Genomic DNA, 19,354 nt, shown 5'->3' on the forward strand with positions numbered 1-19,354 from the left:
ATGGTTTGATTAACTGTACTGCAAGCAACTACAGATTGTATTCAACTGAAGTGTCTGGGGTGCCTAGCCTGCTTTAAACTGCGCAGGACAATACCAGTCTTTCAAAAAAATATTGAGGGATGTATTTTGCCCCCAGTTAAGTGCACATGGCTCTCATTAACAGAAATGAAAGCCAAACACATTATCTAAAGACATGATACGGCTATAAGATTTTATAACACTCAAATCTGTTCATAATTCAACAAGAGTTTTTATACAATTCCCAAGTGACTTATAATTTTTCAAGCCTTTTATAAGAAAAAGTAACTGACAACCTCATGGATCAGACTAAAGGATTGAAGAAGCAATAAAAAAGTTAAACAAATGCTAAATCTAAAAATTGAGATACCTTCCTCAAAGCCTGAGTGGAAGAAAGGTCAAGATCAATTGGATATCCTATACTTACTTTGGTGTTCATATTCTGAGAGAATTCCAAAATAGTATCAACTCTTGTCCATGCATCAGGGTGCTCCTTTAAGTGAGTCAAGACCTCCTGTGCCATCCTTTGCTAGAAAAGCGGACACAATGAGTTAACAGCTTTCAAAACAGCTTATCGCACATGGTTTTACAGCATTACTTCCCAAATTTTGGATAGCTGAGGCAAACTTTTTCGGCTTTAAAAATTAGATGCACACTTCTCAGCAATGGCACCCACCCTGTGAACACCCTCCCATCAGATGTCAAGGAGATAAAAAAACTACAGTGGTACCTCAGGATGCGAATGGGATCCGTTCCGGAGCCCCGTTCGCATCCCGAAGCAAACGTAACTAGCGACGGCGCTTCTGCGCATGATGTCATTTTGAGCATCTGCGCATGCAGCAAAACCCAGAATTAACGTGCTCTGTTACTTCCGGGTTGCCGCGGAGCGCAACTCGAACATACTCAACACGAAGCATATTCAACCCGAGGTGTGACTGTACACAACTTTTAGAAGACATCTGAAGACACCCCTGTATAGGAAAGTTTATGTTTAATATCTCATATTTTTATATTTTGTTGGAAGCCGCCCAGAGTGGCTGAGGGAACCCAGTGAGATGGGAGGGGTAATAAAATAATAATAATAATAATAATAATAATAATAATAATAATAATAATTCATTGCAGTACCAGAAATCACTTCACTACCCACATTTCTCTGCAGGCCACTAACCAGGCTGTGCTTCTTAAATGAAAAGAGATATGCCCAAAGCAGCAACTCAAGCAAACATCACCAGCAGCCTTCCCTGAACACAGGTACTGTTACTGGGTTTTTTGCATCAGAATTGTCTAGATAATCCAGTCATATCTGAAACAGATATTTAAAGCAAATGCCCTGTCCCCAACAGAGATTGACCAGGAGGTGGCAAGGCCAGAGCAGTGTATCTTATAGGGCACACAGTAGGCAGCCTGCTCTGCAGATGGTACTTTGAGAGAACAAGAGGCTTCAATGATTACATTTCTTTCACGTGGGACAATCACTGTGCTCTCACAGTACACTAGCACACCCTGGCACAGTGCTTGGGAATTACTGGTTAAGTAATTAAATGCACTTTTCATGGTGGGGAAATTTTAGGCAATTGTGTGTCTTTATCGAAAATTCTCTAGCTAGGATAGAATATTGATCTACAGTAAGGAATCTGCCAATACTACTAAATATGCTTTTGAAAGTCCAAGGTATAATCTTTATTTCTACTCATTTCAAAACAGCTTTTAAGATACAAAAAGAAAAAACGTTTCATAGTTGTTTCTCAACCACTGATAGCAAATAAAAACTAACGTTGATGGTACATTTTTATTTAACAGAGAACAAGCACACAAAAATTTACTCCAAACTAATGTAGGACTAAGATCATCTGAATTTCAAGACATAAACTTTATAACACCTATGACAGGTAGAAAAGGCAAACAGTGGTACTTCTTGACAGTTGGAACCATCTCTGCTCTCCTCCCCAACCACACTGTTTGGGGGGGGGGTTCCCTAACCCCCAGAGCAGATTTGGGAGATATATGGGGCAGACAGGAGAGAAGAGGTTGGGGAAAACCCAGTTCTCCTAATAGGAGTCCTTGAGATGGCTTCCACTAGTACCCTGGATGATCTGAATTGGGACCACAAACTTTTCCACGAATCACTACACTTTTGTTCAGAGATCCACTAGAAAGTAAGAAACACCCTAAAATTAGACTGGAACACAGACACTCAATTCTAGAAATCTGATCACTACTTTCCAAGGCATGATGCAACTATGCAAGACACCCTACAGCAAGCTGCTGTCAAAGATGCAAGGCATGGAACTTGAGAGTGTGTGTGTATTTGGGGTGGGGTGAAGGGGTATTGCAAACCACCAACTTGAATATCAACTTCAGAATCAGCTGCCAAGAACCATCTTAAGAGAAAAAGGTTCCTGGTGCTCTGAATCCCAATCTATTGTATACCTTTCAGTTGCCTGGTAGAACTACTCAGGGTCTGAAGTTCTAGTGTTTAATTCATACCTTCCCACTCACCATGGTGAATGCCTTAACTAGAGAGGAAAGCAAATACTGATTCAGGGAAATGCTTCTATAGTGCACATCTTCCCCAAACAAAAGATTGTGGAGCCTTCAAGCTTTAAGTGCTTGCCAATTTAAAACAGAACCCCTTTTATGTTCTTCTGCAATTCTGCTTCACTGATGCCACTAAATATGCTGCAACTCTGCCACAAGTCCAGGAGGGGAATTTGTATCTGGCCAAATCATTCTGACCTGTAAGTGTGCCATACTACATAAAAACTAGTCCAGCTGGACTATTCAGCTCAGTCCAACAACTTAGGCGGCAAACATGAGTAGTGGAGAAAAAGCAATGGATTAGACCAGGTACCCCCCAACTCGGCCTTCCAGATGTTTTGGGACTACAATTCCCATCATCCCTGACCACTGGTTCTGTTAGCTAGAGATGATGGGAGTTTTTGTCCCCAAACAGCTGGCGGGCAGAGTTTGGGGATGCCTGGATTAGACCAGCCTTCAGATATTGATGTACTACAACTCCCATCATCCTGGACCGCTGGCTATGCTGACTAGGAATTATGGGAATTGAAGTCCAACATCTGGGAAGGCAACTGTTCAGAGATATGGAGGGATGAGGAACAACATGAAGGTAATAAGGGTACCTCAAGCAGAAACCAGTGTGTTTATGGCTGCAGATTAGGGTATATACAGAAGGTCTGACAAGTTTCTGTCTAGGCAGCAGAATGGGATGCTTACTGCCCTATCAGAGGACTTGGACTGACTGCCCAGTCTGATTTCAGTGGCTCTTTTTAAGTTTGATGTCAAAATATGCTTCTAAGCACTTTAGAAGTATAAAAGCAGATTACACAGAATTTATAATTCTGAACAGAATTTGGAAGAGGTCACATAATAAACATTTAAACTACTTAAGAGACACAGACATACTATAGGCAAAGGAGACAGCAATCTGCCTTGCACTTAAAAGTCCTATGAATAAATGGGACAGAAAACTGGACCAGAATACTTATCTCTAAAAAATTTAAAGAAACAAACAATAGTAAATTCAGTCACATTCCATCTTTCTGTGACTGGCATGAAAAACAAGACAAGAAGCCACCAAGGTATTTTTCAACGTAACTGTAGCATTCCTGCTGGCTTATTCTCTTCAGATGCAGCTTGACTGCTAGTCAAGTTTTACTAGCATATGAGAAATCTTCAAAAGAACCAGCTATTTTTTCCTCTACAGATATACTTTAGACATAATAAACTGCAGGTTTCTAGTTCTCAAACATATACTGTACCTGGGCTCCTTCTCCATGATACAGGCAGTTCACCACATTATCCAACAGATTTATATCCAATTTCTGGTTGAAATCCAGCAGCTGCCGTGCTGCATGGTCTGCTAACATTGTCATAATTGCTGGCATAGATTACTGCAAATTTAAAGAAATAAATCAAGTTACAGAATTTACTTATGTTTAATATAATAGAAATTCAAAGTTCTTCCCAAATGCCTTTAAGACCACTTCAGCTCCCATCGTTTACTACTGGTAACATATTCAAATGTTGAACTTTTTCTTCAGTGTAAGCCAACCATAATTGTCATACTAAATTTTGTAATACTACACATAAATAAACTTATGCCTGGTTAACTTCAAAATAAAATTATGCCAGTGCTTAAACCAGGAGTTAATGAGTCACAATATGTGTTCATTACATCAAATGCTGAAGTATTTTACAAAAATGTGTGCATCTTTAAAATGTGAAAGAGTGGCATCCGATTCCGGTTCTCCCTGAGCCACAATAAATTAATAATGTAAAGTGTAAGAGAAATGGTCAAAAGAAACAAGAAATGCTAAAGCACTGACAGATTTTTAAAGGGGGGGGAGGCAGGGGAGAATGCTAACTTACTGACCCAATAAGATCATTAACACATGAAATTATTTATGTTGAACAACTAAGTCTACCAGAACATATCACTGAGTGAACAGCTGTTAAAGGCAACAGGATTTGCTATTACCCCATAACAGTCTTCTCAACCTACCATCCAGAGAAGTAGACAGCAGGCATGCATAAAATTTGATCACAGCTGAAAAAGTGGTGCTAATCCTGCTATACAGTAACATTAATATGGTGTCCCACTCAGAAAGCTTAACATCACACTCAGGAAACTTTACCAAAAACACAGTGCATCCCTAAACATATCTACTCAGAAGTCAGCCGCATCAAGGTTTACTCCCACATGACTGTAATAAGGACAGCAGCCTAAGTGTCCTAAAGGATTAAATTCTTACAGAAATACATATACAAGTTTTGACAGTGGGACTTAGAGCACAAGATCAGCATTAACCAGTTGAGCAGAATAAAATCATAACTAAATAGTTAATGGACAACAACTGTTGCTGAAGACAGCCTGGTGAACTGGAATAAATGGCAAACTAAGGCTACTCATCACACACTTAGAAAAAAAGTGCATTGAACTCATTGGGATTACATTTGCATTGGTCTGGGCTGCATTAACCATCATAACCATAACTGTGACAAGCAAAGAAACAAATTTCTTTTCTGAAGAACACACTATATTTAATTAGATACAAGCACAGCAGTTATGGTTTACATCTACAATGCTATTGCTACTTACTACATAACAATTTAAGTGTTCAATTTCTCACAATATTACTATTTAAAACAAAAACTAAGGCTACCCCGCATATTTGGTAGTACTTTCCTTAAGTTCCCTAGTTCCAAGTATCAAATTACCACACCTCTTCTATGCTTGGCCACACACCCTTTATTGCTGCATCTACTGTTCCTGACTAGACAGTTACACACAACAGCTCAGAAACAGTTTTCATGCATCTTCCACCTCCAACTAAAACACACAAAACTGCATGTTAGGTCTTATAAGTCTTGCAAATGCAGAAAGACAAGAGCACTTTGCCACTTGTAATCTCTTTAGATCAGATAGGTCACTTTAAAGTACAGTAATTGGTGGGAAAGGCTAGAATGCATCAAGTTCACGTATATGAGCAGTAAGTTCAATAAATACATTAATGAATGTATTAGACTGAAAGTCACTGGAATGCAAAGAAGTTTAAGATATAGAATACTAGAAACGTCACATAATTTCTATCCAAATAAGCTATTATATTACATGTGAACCCTATCTAACCATCTGCCCAAGGAACACCATTTGGAACACATGCTGTCAATAAAGAAAGGTTTTCAAAGGGCTAGCTTTTGCTGTATACCTATGCGATTTGTTCCATATCATTAACCTTACCTAGATTGTGAAAATTGGTTCCTCCCTTTGCACTCAATTCCTCCAAGTTCGTTAGCAACTTTACTGCCACTTTTTAAATGCACACTTTTGTTGAGTTTTATCAGAAAAACTACCACATTGAGAAAACAAATGGTCAATTACAGAGCTCACAATGTATCAATCCTGTTGACGTTCAAAGCAGTATTCACTGAGGTACTTACTGCCACTAACTGATTACAAAACAGCTATCAGACCAGCGTTACCGAAAGTAAGCTCTCCAAAGTTCTAAGTATGCCCACATCAGAAAGCCCGTACATTTTCAGTAAAGTTAAACCAATCTGCACACAACCAGAAACCTACAGGAGGCTGCAGAATACGAAACTTTGGACTGCAGTCTGCCCCTCCCCCTATAAATGCTTCGCTAACGTTTCCTCGAAACAAGGCATTAACTTCCGATTACAGAAAAACGTGAATTAGAGGAGGCTCGCTGAAACCAGTAATAGATACGTAACGTAAACAGATGCAGCACATGGGGTACATCCGAAGACGGCAGTTACACACCCACCCACTGGAAAGGCCTCGGCTGCCGCCCTTCGCCAAACAGCAGACACACTGCAGCACATGCAACATTCACGCTGCTACTACTAGCGACACACAGCTAACGCTTACGATCTGCACTTAAAAGAACAACAACCCCAAACCGCCCGAAATATCTAACAAGGGTCACTAGCCCCGGGCACGCGAAGCTTTAAAGAGATTTTTGTTGCCTTTCCTCCCCGACAGCCGTAAAGAGCAGCTGGGCCACTGCAGCCCCTCCCTCCTCTATCCCTGCTTTCTATACAGGGCCCCCACGTGATCCAGACGGACGTTTCACTAGTGCTGCACAGTGAGAGAGGCACAAATATATTTCTGGAAACTTCCACTCCCAATAATTCAGATTATGCTCCTTAATTTCTCCACCCGCTCTCCAGCCCCCCAAATATACTCCCCCCACCGAAAGGAGGAGGCCCTACCTCTAATCTCCCGCCAGGCCGCCTCCCTCCTCCTGCCCGCCTTGCGTTTTGCCCACCCAAGCTCCAGTTTCCCAACCCCACACTTGCTGCTTTGCTTCATCCTCCAGGGATGGCTTTGGCTTGCTGGGACCTTTCGGGCTCTCCTTCCCCATCCAATTACTTCAAGGCCTTCGTTTCTCGTCCTTCCAACAGCTCCCACGCTTTATTTAGATCAAGGCGGGATCCAAACGAAGGCCAACCCCAAACAGAGGTTTCTCTTTCCAAGGCTCGTGGCCTTGGTTTGCATACACACCCCCTTTCCTCCCCCCTTTTCCATGAGGCTTCACAGCACACCTCTCCACGCTTAGCCATGCCCACATCTTACACCCCCTACCCCAAGTAAGAGGCCCCGGACTTCGTTTTCTAAAACACATCCATCCTCCTCCCCATCACTGCTTTCTCCTAGGAAAACAATGAGTTCATCAACATAACGTTTAGGCCTTGAGACCATAGCAGGCAACATCACTTCCAGGGCTTCACACCGTTGCTATTTTCATACTTTCCGCTTGTCCAAATGATGCATCCTAAAATGCATGAAGTTCTCCCCCGCCCCGCCATAAAACTTCACCCCCCTGGGATTGTATCCACTCCCTACTTTCTTCTCCAGTGCTCCCTCCCCACCTTTCCCAATCCAATCTCCCACTGGTGTACCATCATGCACAAGTTTCACAGATGAACTCTCACTTACCTAATTGAGTATCACAGCTACTTCTCGTAGAGAGGGAGCGGAGAGCAACAATAAAAAAATAAAATAAAATCCAAGCAAAGCCAAGAAGTAGGAGGAGGAGGAGTGGGGTGAAAAGACCTGTCCAGCCTTTCTTCCTTTTCAACTCCCCCCCTGCAAACAACACACACACACACTGGAGAAACAAAGCGTCTATTTTTACATGCGCCCCCGAAAAGTCTGCTTCTTCCAAGCCCACCCGCCCTCGGCTCCCAACAACCACAACAACAACGAAAGAAGCCCCACTGGACTTACTACCAAAAAGAAGGGGGTCGGGGGCAGAATGGGTGAATTACTAGGAAGGGAGGGGGGAGCCTGGGAAAGAAAACACACCCACCCAACGCACACACTCAAAAAGTCACTTTCTGCCTCCCAAACTCAGCAAAGTTGCTAACACACCCACATGGAGGATCAGGGCTTTGCCACCCATTCAAACACATGCACACACCTCCAACACCCCCCTTCCTGCTCCCCACCCCACGACAAAAAGAGAGGGGGGAGAATAATACAAAAGGGGCAATAAGACAAGAGAGGGTTGCTTCGTCTAACAAGAGGGGAAGGGGCAACTCCTGGGCCCTCTCTCTCTCCTCCCCCTTTTTCCTGCCTCTCCCGCCCTTTCCTCGAGATTCAGTTGTATGGGGACGCTATACTCTCTCACGCTCGCGTATATATACAGAAACACACGGCAAAACTATAAATATATATAGATAGATAGATATATGTATGTATATATATTTCTCTCTGTTTTTTAAAAAAGCGGTTTCAAGAAGCCTCCAGCGCAGGTGAGGCAGCCACGCTGCTTGGAAGGGCGATGGGCCAACCCCTTCGGTTGGGGCCTACAAGACAAACACAACACCTCGTCCCCCGAAAACGAGGGGAGATGGGAGGCAGACGATGGACCAAAAGGAGGTGTTCGCCTCAGCGAACCACCCCGTTATGAGGGTAAAAAAAGAGCCCCACACAGAATTATTATTCTTTTTTTGGGGGGGGGGTTGTCCTCAAGGAAACTCCAGTGAGCGTGGAGCGAGTCGGCCAAGTCCCCTCACGGAGGTCCGCTCATCCCCCTTGGCTTAGCCCCCTCCCCGGCCCCGAAACCCACCCACCCCTTCCTCAGCCGCTCCACTCCTGCGCTTAATGAACCCCTCGCCCGCCTTTCACACGCACTCGCGGAAACACGCGCGCGCCCCCTTCTCCTCACGCAGCTCGCTCCTCAGCGCCCCCCCTTCCTCTCTCCACACACACGGCAAAAGGCGGCAAAAGGGGACCAAGCGCGGCGGCGGCTTCTTCTGCCTCTCTTTTTTTTTAACCCCCGCTCCCCCCTTTTTTTCTTTTCTCCCTTCTCCCCCTCTTTCGGCGGCGGCGGCGGCGCTTCTTCTCCTTCCGCTCGTCCCCCTCCTCCGCCTCCTCCTCCTCTAGTGCCACAGACTCGGAACCGGCTCAAACCGGTTCAGACTGGGAGATTCCATCTCGGTTTAGTTTTCAGCCCATGGCGCCTCGGAGCGCGCGGGAGGGGCGGGGCGGGGCGTGTGCGCGGAGCCTCCGCCCCAAACCGCCTCGCCGCTCCATTGGCTCCGAGCGGGTGACGGAAGAGGAGTGGGGTGGGCAAGAGAGAGAGAGGAGGGAGAGTGGAAGAAAACCCAACGCCAGAGACACACAGGCACACACACACACGCACCACATTGCGCGGGACGCGGGCGGAAAAGGCAGCGCGGCGTCTCATTGGCTGGCCGGCACGCCCGTCTTTCTCCTCACTCCTTTCCCCCACCCAAACCGCGCCCCGCCCTCCGCTTACTCATGAAGAGAGCGCGCGGGCTTTTCCGACAGGCCACGCCCCCTTTTTAAAAACTCTCCCGCAGAGGTTGGCTGGGAGGAAACGTGAAGAAAGGCCGTGTGGGTGGCGGTGACAGTAGCGGTGGGGGGGGGCGTGGAAGGAGGGAGAGAGCGTGCCAGAGTGAGCGGGCGCGCGCAGCGTGGGCGGGACAAAGCAGCTCCTGGGCCGCTTCCATGATTGGACGCGGGGGGGGCTGTCTTTCTTGACATGTCAGCCCTTCCCGCCCACCTCCTCCTGCTCCGTGCCTTCAAATAGCCATTCTCGCGGGCTTAATATGCTTTTAGCCGCAGCAGCAGCAGCCGCCTTTTGATTGGGCGGCCGCGTCAAATGACGTCTCGCGCGCGCGCACTTGAGGTAGGCCCTTGTACGGCTCTGCTCGCGGCGCCGTCGCCGCAATTAGATCAATGAGCGCGAGGCGAGGCGGTTGAGGAGGAGAGAGAGAGCTACAGCGCACGCGCACATCGCCTAACGGGCCAGCGGAAGGAAATGGCTGCCTAAACAATAGGGATTTATAAAGGGAGAGGGACGAGGGGCCGTCCTTGAGGGGAAAACCCTGTGGAGTTGTGAGGGGATGGCGGCTCTTATTTGTTGATTTACTTAGCCCTGGAGGCTCAGGGCTCCTCACGACCTACTCGTGGTCCCGCTCCTTGTAGTCACAGGAAAAGGCGGCGTAATTTTTAGTTTGTATTCCTCCCCCTTCCTTCATGTTTCCCTGACCCCTGTGACAGCGATAGGTCTTCTTCCTCACCGTGGGACGCCTCTACTTTTGCTGAGTTCATGCCGCTCTCCTCCGGCTGGAATGGCTTCGCCCGGTTTATATGAATCGTCACTTGCCCGTTTTCGTAACTATGTTTTTACTGGTTTTTACTCCGCTGTCGCTTTTCCTGTGTTGTTTCCAAGGGGTGAAGGGTAAGAACTCGATCGTTTAGCGGGGGAGGGAGGTGATGGGGCCGCTTTTGTTCTTGCCTTTATTATGTATTTTGTGAAATTTTTTAATATTGTATTTTTAGGTTGTGAGCTGCCTTGATGGTTGGGGCGGACGGTATACTGTACAATTTTAATAATAATCATAATAGTGTGGCAGCGCCCGCACTTTGGAACTCCCTGTCTGTTGAGATGCAGTGGGCACCTTCACTGTACATTTTTTTTGGCACCTGCTAAAAACATACTTGTTTAGATAAACCTACCCGCATGCTTAGAAAGTCGAGGTTATTTTAATCTATTTTAGTATTTTAACTTCTGTATGCTTTAAAGTGTGGTTGCAAATTTTCGTTGTGTAAACCGCTTTGAAGGTTTTTGTAGCAATCAAGGTGTAAAAATTTTATGAAGTGATTAAATAAACAGATAAAATGAAGCTTATGTTCTTATTTAATTTCCACCGCCATCCTTACCGTAACTTAGTGGTTAAGAAACTGAGCTATGAGTTAAGAGTTTCCAAACTTTTCTGAGCCTTGAATTCACCCTCAGCCTTGGGTCCCCCCCCCCAACTGCAATAATATTGATTTTACCTTTCTGCATTGGTGTGAACGTTACAGCTAGGTAAGGCATTTGAACTTCTTTGAACACTTGGCAATATACCCTTGGCAATATACTGTGCTTATGTATGTTAACCAGTGCTTTTCTGGGGGTACGCAGGGGGACGCATACCCTTAAACATTTTGTGAATCTAAGTTTGGCCTCATTGAGGGGCAATATTTCAATATGAGTAGGAACACGAAAGTACCCCTAGACATATTTTTTTAGAAAAAAGCACTTATGTTAACCCTGCTATAGAGATGTGTGTCATTATTTCTTTGTTTCTATGGTGGTTTATAGATAGTCGCAGGGTGGGGGGCATTCAGCATCTATTAGGCGGAATGGGAAAATAGAATGTAGGCCTACATAGATCAAACGTTCTTAACCATTTTTTGGGTCCAGGTCTCATTTGATGAAAGCTATGGACTCTTCCAGAAAAATGCACAGAAACACATACACACAACATTTTGCATACAGTTTATTGCAAAAAAAATTCTTTTATGCTCAGTTCACAGACCTCCTGAAGCCTGGTCGTGGACCACAGGTTAAAAACGCTTGACATTAACGGGTCCTCAGAAAAATAGAATTGTGGAATTGGAAGTGACCATGAGGGTCATCTAGTCCAACCCTTTGCAATTCAGGAATATTTTAACCAACGAACTCGTGGCTCTGAGCTATCCCTTGGTCTGTGCAACTATTTTTTAAAACTGGCTAATAATTACCTCTTAGCACCTCTTCACTTGGCTGGAAATGCTGTTAAATAAGAGGAACTTCTCTCATTTGTTCACCCTGTAATGAGTCTGTTTCTTTTTTCTTTTTCTTTTGCAGTGAATGGCCAGAGACTATGCTGTGTGCCCTCATGGCTTTGCTGTTACAGAGACAGAATGTTGAGAGTGTAAGCTAGGAACATAGGAAGTTGCCGTATAGTAAGTTGGGCCATTGATCGATCTAGCTCAGCATTGTCTACTACAGTGGTGCCTCGGGTTAAGTACTTAATTCGTTCCAGAGGTCTGTTCTTAACCTGAAGCACCACTTTAGCTAATGGGGCCTCCCGCTGCTGCCGCGCTGCTGGAGCATGATTTCTGTTCTCATCCTGAAGCAGGGTTCTTAACCCGAGGTACTATTTCTGGGTTAGCAGAGTCTGTAACCTGAAGCGTATGTAACCCGAGGTACCACTGTACACTGATTGGCAAACACTCTCCAGGGATTCAGATGGGGCATTCCCAATCCCGACAACGGTTGGTCCTTCTACGGGAAAAGCAGAAGCCTCTGAGTTAGAACTTTCCCCAGCTTTTGAAGTGTCATTGGAGAGTTCTGTTTCTAGAACCAAATGGGAACAGAACTTGGCAGTTCGTTGCCTGCCTTAATTTGCTACCAAAACTCCCACCTTGTAAGACAGCCTTTCTGTGTGTGCTGTAGGAGAGGGGTAGGCTTTTTTATTGTTTGTATGTATTGTAATCAGTGGAGTCCTGCCATTGATGTTTGGGTGCTATCCAGTACTACACGTGCCTCATCGCCATGGTCATACTGGATAGATGCATCACTGAAGTCTATTATTTTGCTATACACTCCAAGGCCATTTATTCCTATCCTTACTTCAAGGAGTAGGGGGGGTATGTGGAGTACTTATTGTGTTTGCCTTTGAAAAGTCCCTATATATGAGCTAGGGTTTTAAATTCTCGTAACTCTGGGATCAGTGCTAGCCACAACACACTGCTGTATTAATAACCGAATATTGCTGGACCATAAAAAAGGCTGATCGCCGAAGAATTGATGCTTTTGAATTATGGTGCTGGAGGAGACTCTTGAGAGTCCCATGGACTGCAAGAAAATCAAACCTCTCCATTCTTAAGGAAATCAGCCCTGAGTGCTCACTGGAAGGACAGATCCTGAAGCTGAGACTCCAATACTTTGGCCACCTCATGAGAAGAGAAGACTCCCTGGAAAAGGCCCTGATGTTGGGAAGGACTGAGGGCACAAGGAGAAGGGGACGACAGAGGATGAGATGGTTGGACAGTGTTCTTGAAGCTACCAGCATGAGTTTAACCAAACTGTGAGAGGCAGTGGAAGACAGGAGTGCCTGGCGTGCTGTGGTTCATGGAGTCACGAAGAGTCGGACACGACTAAACAACAACAACATTGCACCTCAGGAGTGGCAGCTGTGTATGTGGTGTTCAGGAAAATAGCTGAAAATGGGAAATACAGTGTGGACGGGATCTTAGCAGAAAAGGATGGGTAGTTGTGGTGTGAGGGCCTATGTTCATACAGCACTGTATGAAGACCACAAATTACTTTTTCAGCTTACATAATGACTAGAAATAAACTTTGCTTTTAATCGCAAGCAAGTATGGCTGGTTGTGTCCTTTCGGTTAATCCAGAATAATTATTTTTCTTTGATTATAGTTGTTCGTTCACAGTTGTAGATATAAGCGGAAATTAACACTACCACAAACAGAAATTGCAACAGAAAAAAAATACAGCGTTGGCAATATTTTATTTCTGACTGATGGTGTGGATAAGGTAGGTAGGTAACTGAAAGTGTTGAGGAGCAAGAAGGTGTCTTAAGCTGTCTTAAGTATGTGCTGTACAATATCCTTAGTGCTGTCTAATAACTGTATAACTGTAGCAGTTGTCTGGCTTTTAACCAGCTAATATGTTACATATTGCAAAATTTCTGTTAAGGTGGTTTGAATAGAAGAATCTTAAGTGTGTAAGAATTTGTAAGAAAAAAAAATGGACCTAAGTTCAAGTCCCATTAGTGTGTGGAGGATTAGGTCTGTGCATGTTAGTGTCAGCTAAGCTTGGTCAGTGTGGTAAAGCTCACCAGGAAAGGCACCTTTATTTCCTGGCTGTAGTGGAAAGCAAATCCATAAACACATTGGTATAGAATAATAGAATTGTGGAGTTGGAAGGGATCCTGGCAGGTCATCTAGTCCAGCCTCCTGCAATGCAGAAATCTCACTAGAGATCATACATAATAGAGGCATACCCAGGGGCTGGTAAAATTGGCACCTGCTGGAGGCACAGACCCAGGATGGGTACAAAAATGAGGCACTGGAGTCCTCTCATGACAACCCCACCCCACCTTGGCTCATCAGTCAAGGATCTGTTTGCCCTCAGAAGGAATCTGCCAGGATCTGCGACTGGAAAAGCTACATCTGCTGCTGCTGCTGCAGAAGGGTATGAAAAGTGGTCCTCAACAGGTTTCACCTATTAATCACACCTTTCCGGTCTAAGTTAGGTAGAGAGTAGCAATACTGTACTCTTAATGGAGGAATGCGCTTGCTTGAAAACCTACTGCTGTGAGTTAGGTATTGGCTACTGAATGCTTTTACAGAAATACCTAACATGCCTTGCATTATTTACACCTGCAACCTGACACTCGTGTTGTAGTAGCAGAAAAGCAGCGCCCGAGGGGCTAACAACACACATTTCAGGGAAATGTATGTACTGTAGTGTATGTAACAGAAAAAATGGTATTGTTTAAAAAAGGAAAGCTGCATTGAAAGGCTCCTGTTTTAAGCAGGTGTGGGTGCTTATTCTTTTTCTTGCTGCATCAGATGTTGGGAGAGTATAAACTGATGGTTGCTTTGGGAAGAAGGGCGCGATATAAATTCAACAAATAATAGTTTTATTTATTGTTGCATTTATATCCCACCTCAAGATGGCGTGCTTTGTTCTCTTCCTCCCTATTTTATCCATGCAATAACCTTGTGAGGTAGGTTAGCCTGAGAGGCTGACTAATCTAGAAGATGGTGTGTGTTTATTTCCCATGGACAAATTAGCAAAGCTCCAAACATTTTGCAATAGAGAAAAAAGGGAGTATCGGAATGTGTTCATTAGAAGCAAAGGTCTTCCAACAACAATTAAGTAGTTCAAACTGGACAAAAAAGCACAAATATTCTCTCCATTAATGAACCGCTTCTTAAGCCATATGATCCAGCTAAAATGAAATCATTATTTAAGACATGTTGCTATAAAAAGAAACACTGAAGAATTAAGACTTCCGACATAAAATAATCGCAACATTAAAAAGCCTAGAAAACAAATGTTATTACCTGGCAGTAAAAAATAAATGTGGCACTAGGCTTTTATTCCTTCAGTAAAATATAAAAAATTCTGAGTGTTTGTATAAAGGATTGTATAGTCCTGCTATTGTTTGTCTTACATTACTTTTTTTGCAGTTTTAGTTTGGCTTGTTCCAACGTCCCTTAAATTCTTTACATTTCTCTCTGCTGCTTTGTTCCCTTGTTTATTTTTATTTTAAATATTTTTATATTTCTTTCCCTCCAGAAAAAAATCCATTCAATGCTTTGATGATTAAGAATACAAAGAAAAGTAATTGTTTTTCTTTTTCCATTTTCCTGTTTAAAAAGCTAACTCTAGAAAATATGTTGGGAGCATACTTCCTTGAGTTTATTTTTATTCTCTACAAAATATGGAAATTAGCCAGTTTGGTTCTTAAATTAGTCTTCCTGCATAATAGTATACAGCATCTGATGAAGAAAAAAATTGACAAAGCGTTGCTTGCATGCATTGGAAGAGTTCTGCTGCCTGTTATTAATTTAAGCTCAAAGCACCCAGCAAGAGGTGACATTCCTACATCCCCATTCCCCACTCAACAATAGCAAGGCATGTGCTGTCTGGAGGGACTATCCCATTTTCCAAGGATTTTTAGTGCTTGGGAAACGTGCTTTGGCTGCAGCAGGAGATAAATGCTGAGAAAAGATGTAATAAAGAGAGGAGAATAAATGGACATTCATTGTAGAATGAGCTGATACGCTGGGATGGTCGTCTGTTACTGAAGTGTCCGCTAAGTAGCAGTGTATATAGAACTGCATAGCAAAGATTTTTAGTTCTATCATTCCTGACATACCCATGTAAGTAGGTGACACATCTAGCTGGTAAGGTGTTGTTCGAATCTGCTTTCTTGTTGGGTTCTTTATTATATGTTTGACTTTTGTAACCTCTGTCTTTCCCTTACGGCTCCTTAGCATTCTACTGCTCTGCTCATTGTTCAGACCATGTGGTGCCCCTCTCCAGATCCTTCCTGTCTCCTTTCCATCCAACCCAAACTCCTTGCCCTTCCTTTAAAACCTTTCTGTAGTCTCACTCCCTGTTCTCTAACCTTCCTGCCCTCCTTGTTACATCACTGCCCTTCACTAATCCAACTCTTTTTCTTTTGCCACTCCGCAGTTTCTTCCTCTCTCAGATGACTTCATCAATTTTTTTTAAAAAAAGTTTTTATTGAAAGATTTTCATGGATAAGAAAGGTACATCTAACGTCTCTTGTTTTCTATTGACAGAATCCTTTCTACAGATCAGTTACATCCAGTGTGAGACACTGCTGCCATAGGCATTGTGAGGTTGCTGACCCTTATATTTGTAACTCTTGTCATGAGTAGCCATTTAGTGCCACCCATTCAGTATGAAGTTTGACTGAGTGCCTGCATACCAATAGAACAATAGCTCTGAAGAAAAAAACCCATTATTTCCAGATGATGCATAAGCATGGCACAGCAGGCATATCCTGGAAAGAGACATTCTATGATGTCTGTCATGCACAGTTTTTCTCAGCTGGGATGGCTCTGCAAGTGCCGGCCGGACTCAATTCCCCTAAGCCTCAGCTAGTACGGCCAATGGTCAAGTGGGATTTGTAGTCTGGTATTACTTCGAGGGCCAAAAAAATCAGCCGGCATTTTAAAATTACCTTTTTAAAAACACCTGGTTGATTAAGAGCACTTTTTAAATCATCTAAACACTGAAACCCTTTTCACCCTCTCCTCTTTGCTCCACCCCTAGTTGAGATTCGTAAGAAGCTTTTTGAGGAAGGGACTTATCGTGTCCTCCAATGTATTACACTTTATTATTCACAACATTTGTGTATCACTTGATTATAATAAAACTTCAAATAGGTTTTCAAAAGCAAGGTTTTCAGTTAAAAGCAAGTATTTGAACAACTTGAAAATAATGTCAACAATACACTAAGCTGGTTTAAAACGCATGACATGTCTGGGTAAAGGTAAATGTAACCCTGACCATTAGGTCCAGTTGTGACCGACTCTGGGGTTGCGGCGCTCATCTCGCTTTATTGGCCGAGGGAGCCGGCGTACAGCTTCCGGGTCATGTGGCCAGCATGACTGCGGCAAACCAGAGCAGCACACGAAAACGCCGTTTACCTTCCCTGCCAAAGCGGTACCTATTGATCTACTTGCACTTTGACATGCTTTTTTTGGCTCTTTTCTACCTCATCAGGTTGGTGTGAGGTTAAAAGGGGGGGGGGGAATGTATGCTGTCCTGTGCTGCTTCAGAGGAATAGTGTGTTTCTTTTGTAGCCTGGGCTGCAAACTTTTGTTTCTTTTAAAATGGAATAGCAGGACAGAAAACCCGCAGAGATGGATATGATATGCCCTACAATGAAGTATATTCCACTAGTATTGGATGCAACGGCTTGAGCTCATTTTGCCTGGTTCCAGAACGGGACAGTACATTAAAGCCTTTTTCATTTGTCACTTAGAGTTGTTCCACCCTTCACATTTTTCCTGCGCACAGAAAAATGCCTCTCAGCTTCTAACTTGTGTCTGTTTTAGCAGGAAGGGCTAGGAATGCTATAGACATTACTTTCCTACTTGAAGGGTGTGTCATGAAGCACAACTCGCAGCGTGAACGAGGGTCATTGCACAGCAAGTGTTGCCACATTTATTCCATTTAATGGGTTTTTTTGGGAGGTGGCAGCAAACATATTTGATGTTCTGCTTCGCTGTGTGGCTGGGAAATGAAGCGGTAGTGCCTGTTGTGAAAATAACATTTATTTTGGATCCCTTAGGGTTGCAAACTCCATGTTTGCCCCATAATGCTAAGGAGTATGAAGGGAGGAAATTGCAGGGGAGTCTTAGTTTCTCCAGCAAGATTGTCATCTACGACTATTCAAAAGGGAGAATCACCAGGTGTGGGGACAGTTAAGCATTTTTTCTTCACACTCAGTGATTCTTATCCCATAAACAAATTCTCATTTGCTCTCACTTTCGTTTTATCTCATCAAACACTTTGGAAACACATCTCATGGTTTCTGTTTTCCCAGCAGCCAGCATGGTACCTGATACTTATAACATAAAAAAAAGATATGACATTACTTCATCTTGGCCAAGAATTGAGTATATGTTTGCAATTTACCAACAAGGTTTGGTGGGTGAGTTTTCATGTTTTCCTCTTCCTGCCTCCTCTCTTCCTTCCTGCCTCCTCTCTTCCCTTCGTGTCTTGTCTTTTTATTTTCATTCTATGTCTATTTGGCTGAAGAGCAGGGTGGCAATCCTAAAGCATGGGTAGGCAAACTAGGGGCCGGATCTGGCCCAATCGCCACCTAAATCTGGCCCGCGGACGTTCCAGGAATCAGCGGGTTTTTTACATGAGTAGAATGTGCCCTTTTATTTAAAATGCATCTCTGGGTTATTTGTGAGGCCTGCCTGGTGTTTTCACATGAGTAGAATGTGTGTTTTTACAGTGGTACCTTGGGTTAAGTACTTAATTCGTTCTGGAGTTCTGTTCTTAACCTGAAACTGTTCTTAACCTGAAGCACCACTTTACCTAATGGGGCCTCCCGCTGCTGCTGCGCCACCATGCGATTTCTGTTCTCATCCTGAAGCAAAGTTCTTAACCCGAGGTACTATTTCTGGGTTAGCGGAGTCTGTAACCTGAAGCGTATATAACCTGAAGCGTATGTAACCCGAGGTACCACTGTATTTAAAATGCATCTCTGGGTTATTTGTGGGGCATAGGAATTTGTTCAATTTTTTCCAAAATATAGTCCAGCCCCCACCCACAAGGTCTGAGGGACAGTGGACCGGCCCCTGCTGACAAAGTTTGCTGACCTCTGCTTTAAAGAACTATTTAGATCCCTCTTTGCTTAATAAATACACTTATGGTGACTTGCAGTATCATTTTAATGTGTTTTATTATGGGACTTAACTATCTCCGATAACAACTGCATTAAAGCAAGCAGCAGTGAGTTCAAAACGAAAAAATACCCACTTGAGCAGATAGTAACATGAGGCTGAGCAGCACCATTTCATATTTTTCAATTGCTGCCTCAATGTTTTGTTGAATTTCAATAGCTTGGCACTTTTGCTAATATGCATACTTGTTCAGCTGAAGGGCTATTTGGTTCCCTCTGTCTGTTGCAATAAGAGCAACTTCAGAAGTGAAGAAGGCAACTATTGTTTTCCTGGTGGCCAAGGTATTAAGGAAATCAGCCCTGAGTGCTCACTGGAAGGACAGATCCTGAAGCTGAGGCTCCAATACTTTGGCCACCTCATGAGAAGAGAAGACTCCCTGGAAAAGACCCTGATGTTGGGAAGGGTTGAGGGCGCAAGGAGAAGGGGACGGCAGAGGATGAGATAATTGGACAGTGTTCTCGAAGCTACCAGCATGAGTTTAACCAAACTGTGGGAGGCAGTGGAAGACAGGAGTGCCTG

At 43.8% G+C, this 19,354-nt stretch overlaps 1 protein-coding gene and 1 long non-coding RNA gene across 5 annotated transcripts in view; one reads left to right on the top strand and one right to left on the bottom strand.

Annotated features, from left to right (window-relative positions):
- XPO1 (exportin 1) overlaps positions 1-7,716 on the bottom strand; it is a 36,142-nt gene extending 28,426 nt beyond the window's left edge. Inside the window, exons 1-3 of one of the 4 annotated variants that reach the window (XM_081188439.1) lie at positions 7,502-7,716; positions 3,801-3,932; positions 446-547 (exon numbers count right to left, since the gene is read on the bottom strand). In XM_081188439.1, coding sequence (XP_081044565.1) covers positions 446-547; positions 3,801-3,926 — 228 coding nt within the window. In that variant the 5' untranslated portion in view covers positions 3,927-3,932; positions 7,502-7,716. Of the gene's footprint in view, positions 1-445; positions 548-3,800; positions 3,933-4,543; positions 4,564-5,782; positions 6,537-7,501 lie in introns of those variants that run through there. The other 3 variants (XM_081188440.1, XM_081188441.1, XM_081188442.1) reach the window with 3 other exon arrangements.
- Positions 7,717-8,703: 987 nt separating this feature from the next.
- On the top strand, positions 8,704-10,722 carry LOC308584250. The gene is made up of 2 exons (XR_014006702.1): positions 8,704-10,277; positions 10,379-10,722. It is a non-coding gene; the product is annotated as an uncharacterized lncRNA (long non-coding RNA).
- Positions 10,723-19,354: the final 8,632 nt, after the last annotated feature.

The sequence above is a fragment of the Podarcis bocagei genome, assembly GCF_964188305.1.
Source record: "Podarcis bocagei genome assembly, chromosome: 3".
Classification (NCBI taxonomy): domain Eukaryota; kingdom Metazoa; phylum Chordata; class Lepidosauria; order Squamata; family Lacertidae; genus Podarcis; species Podarcis bocagei.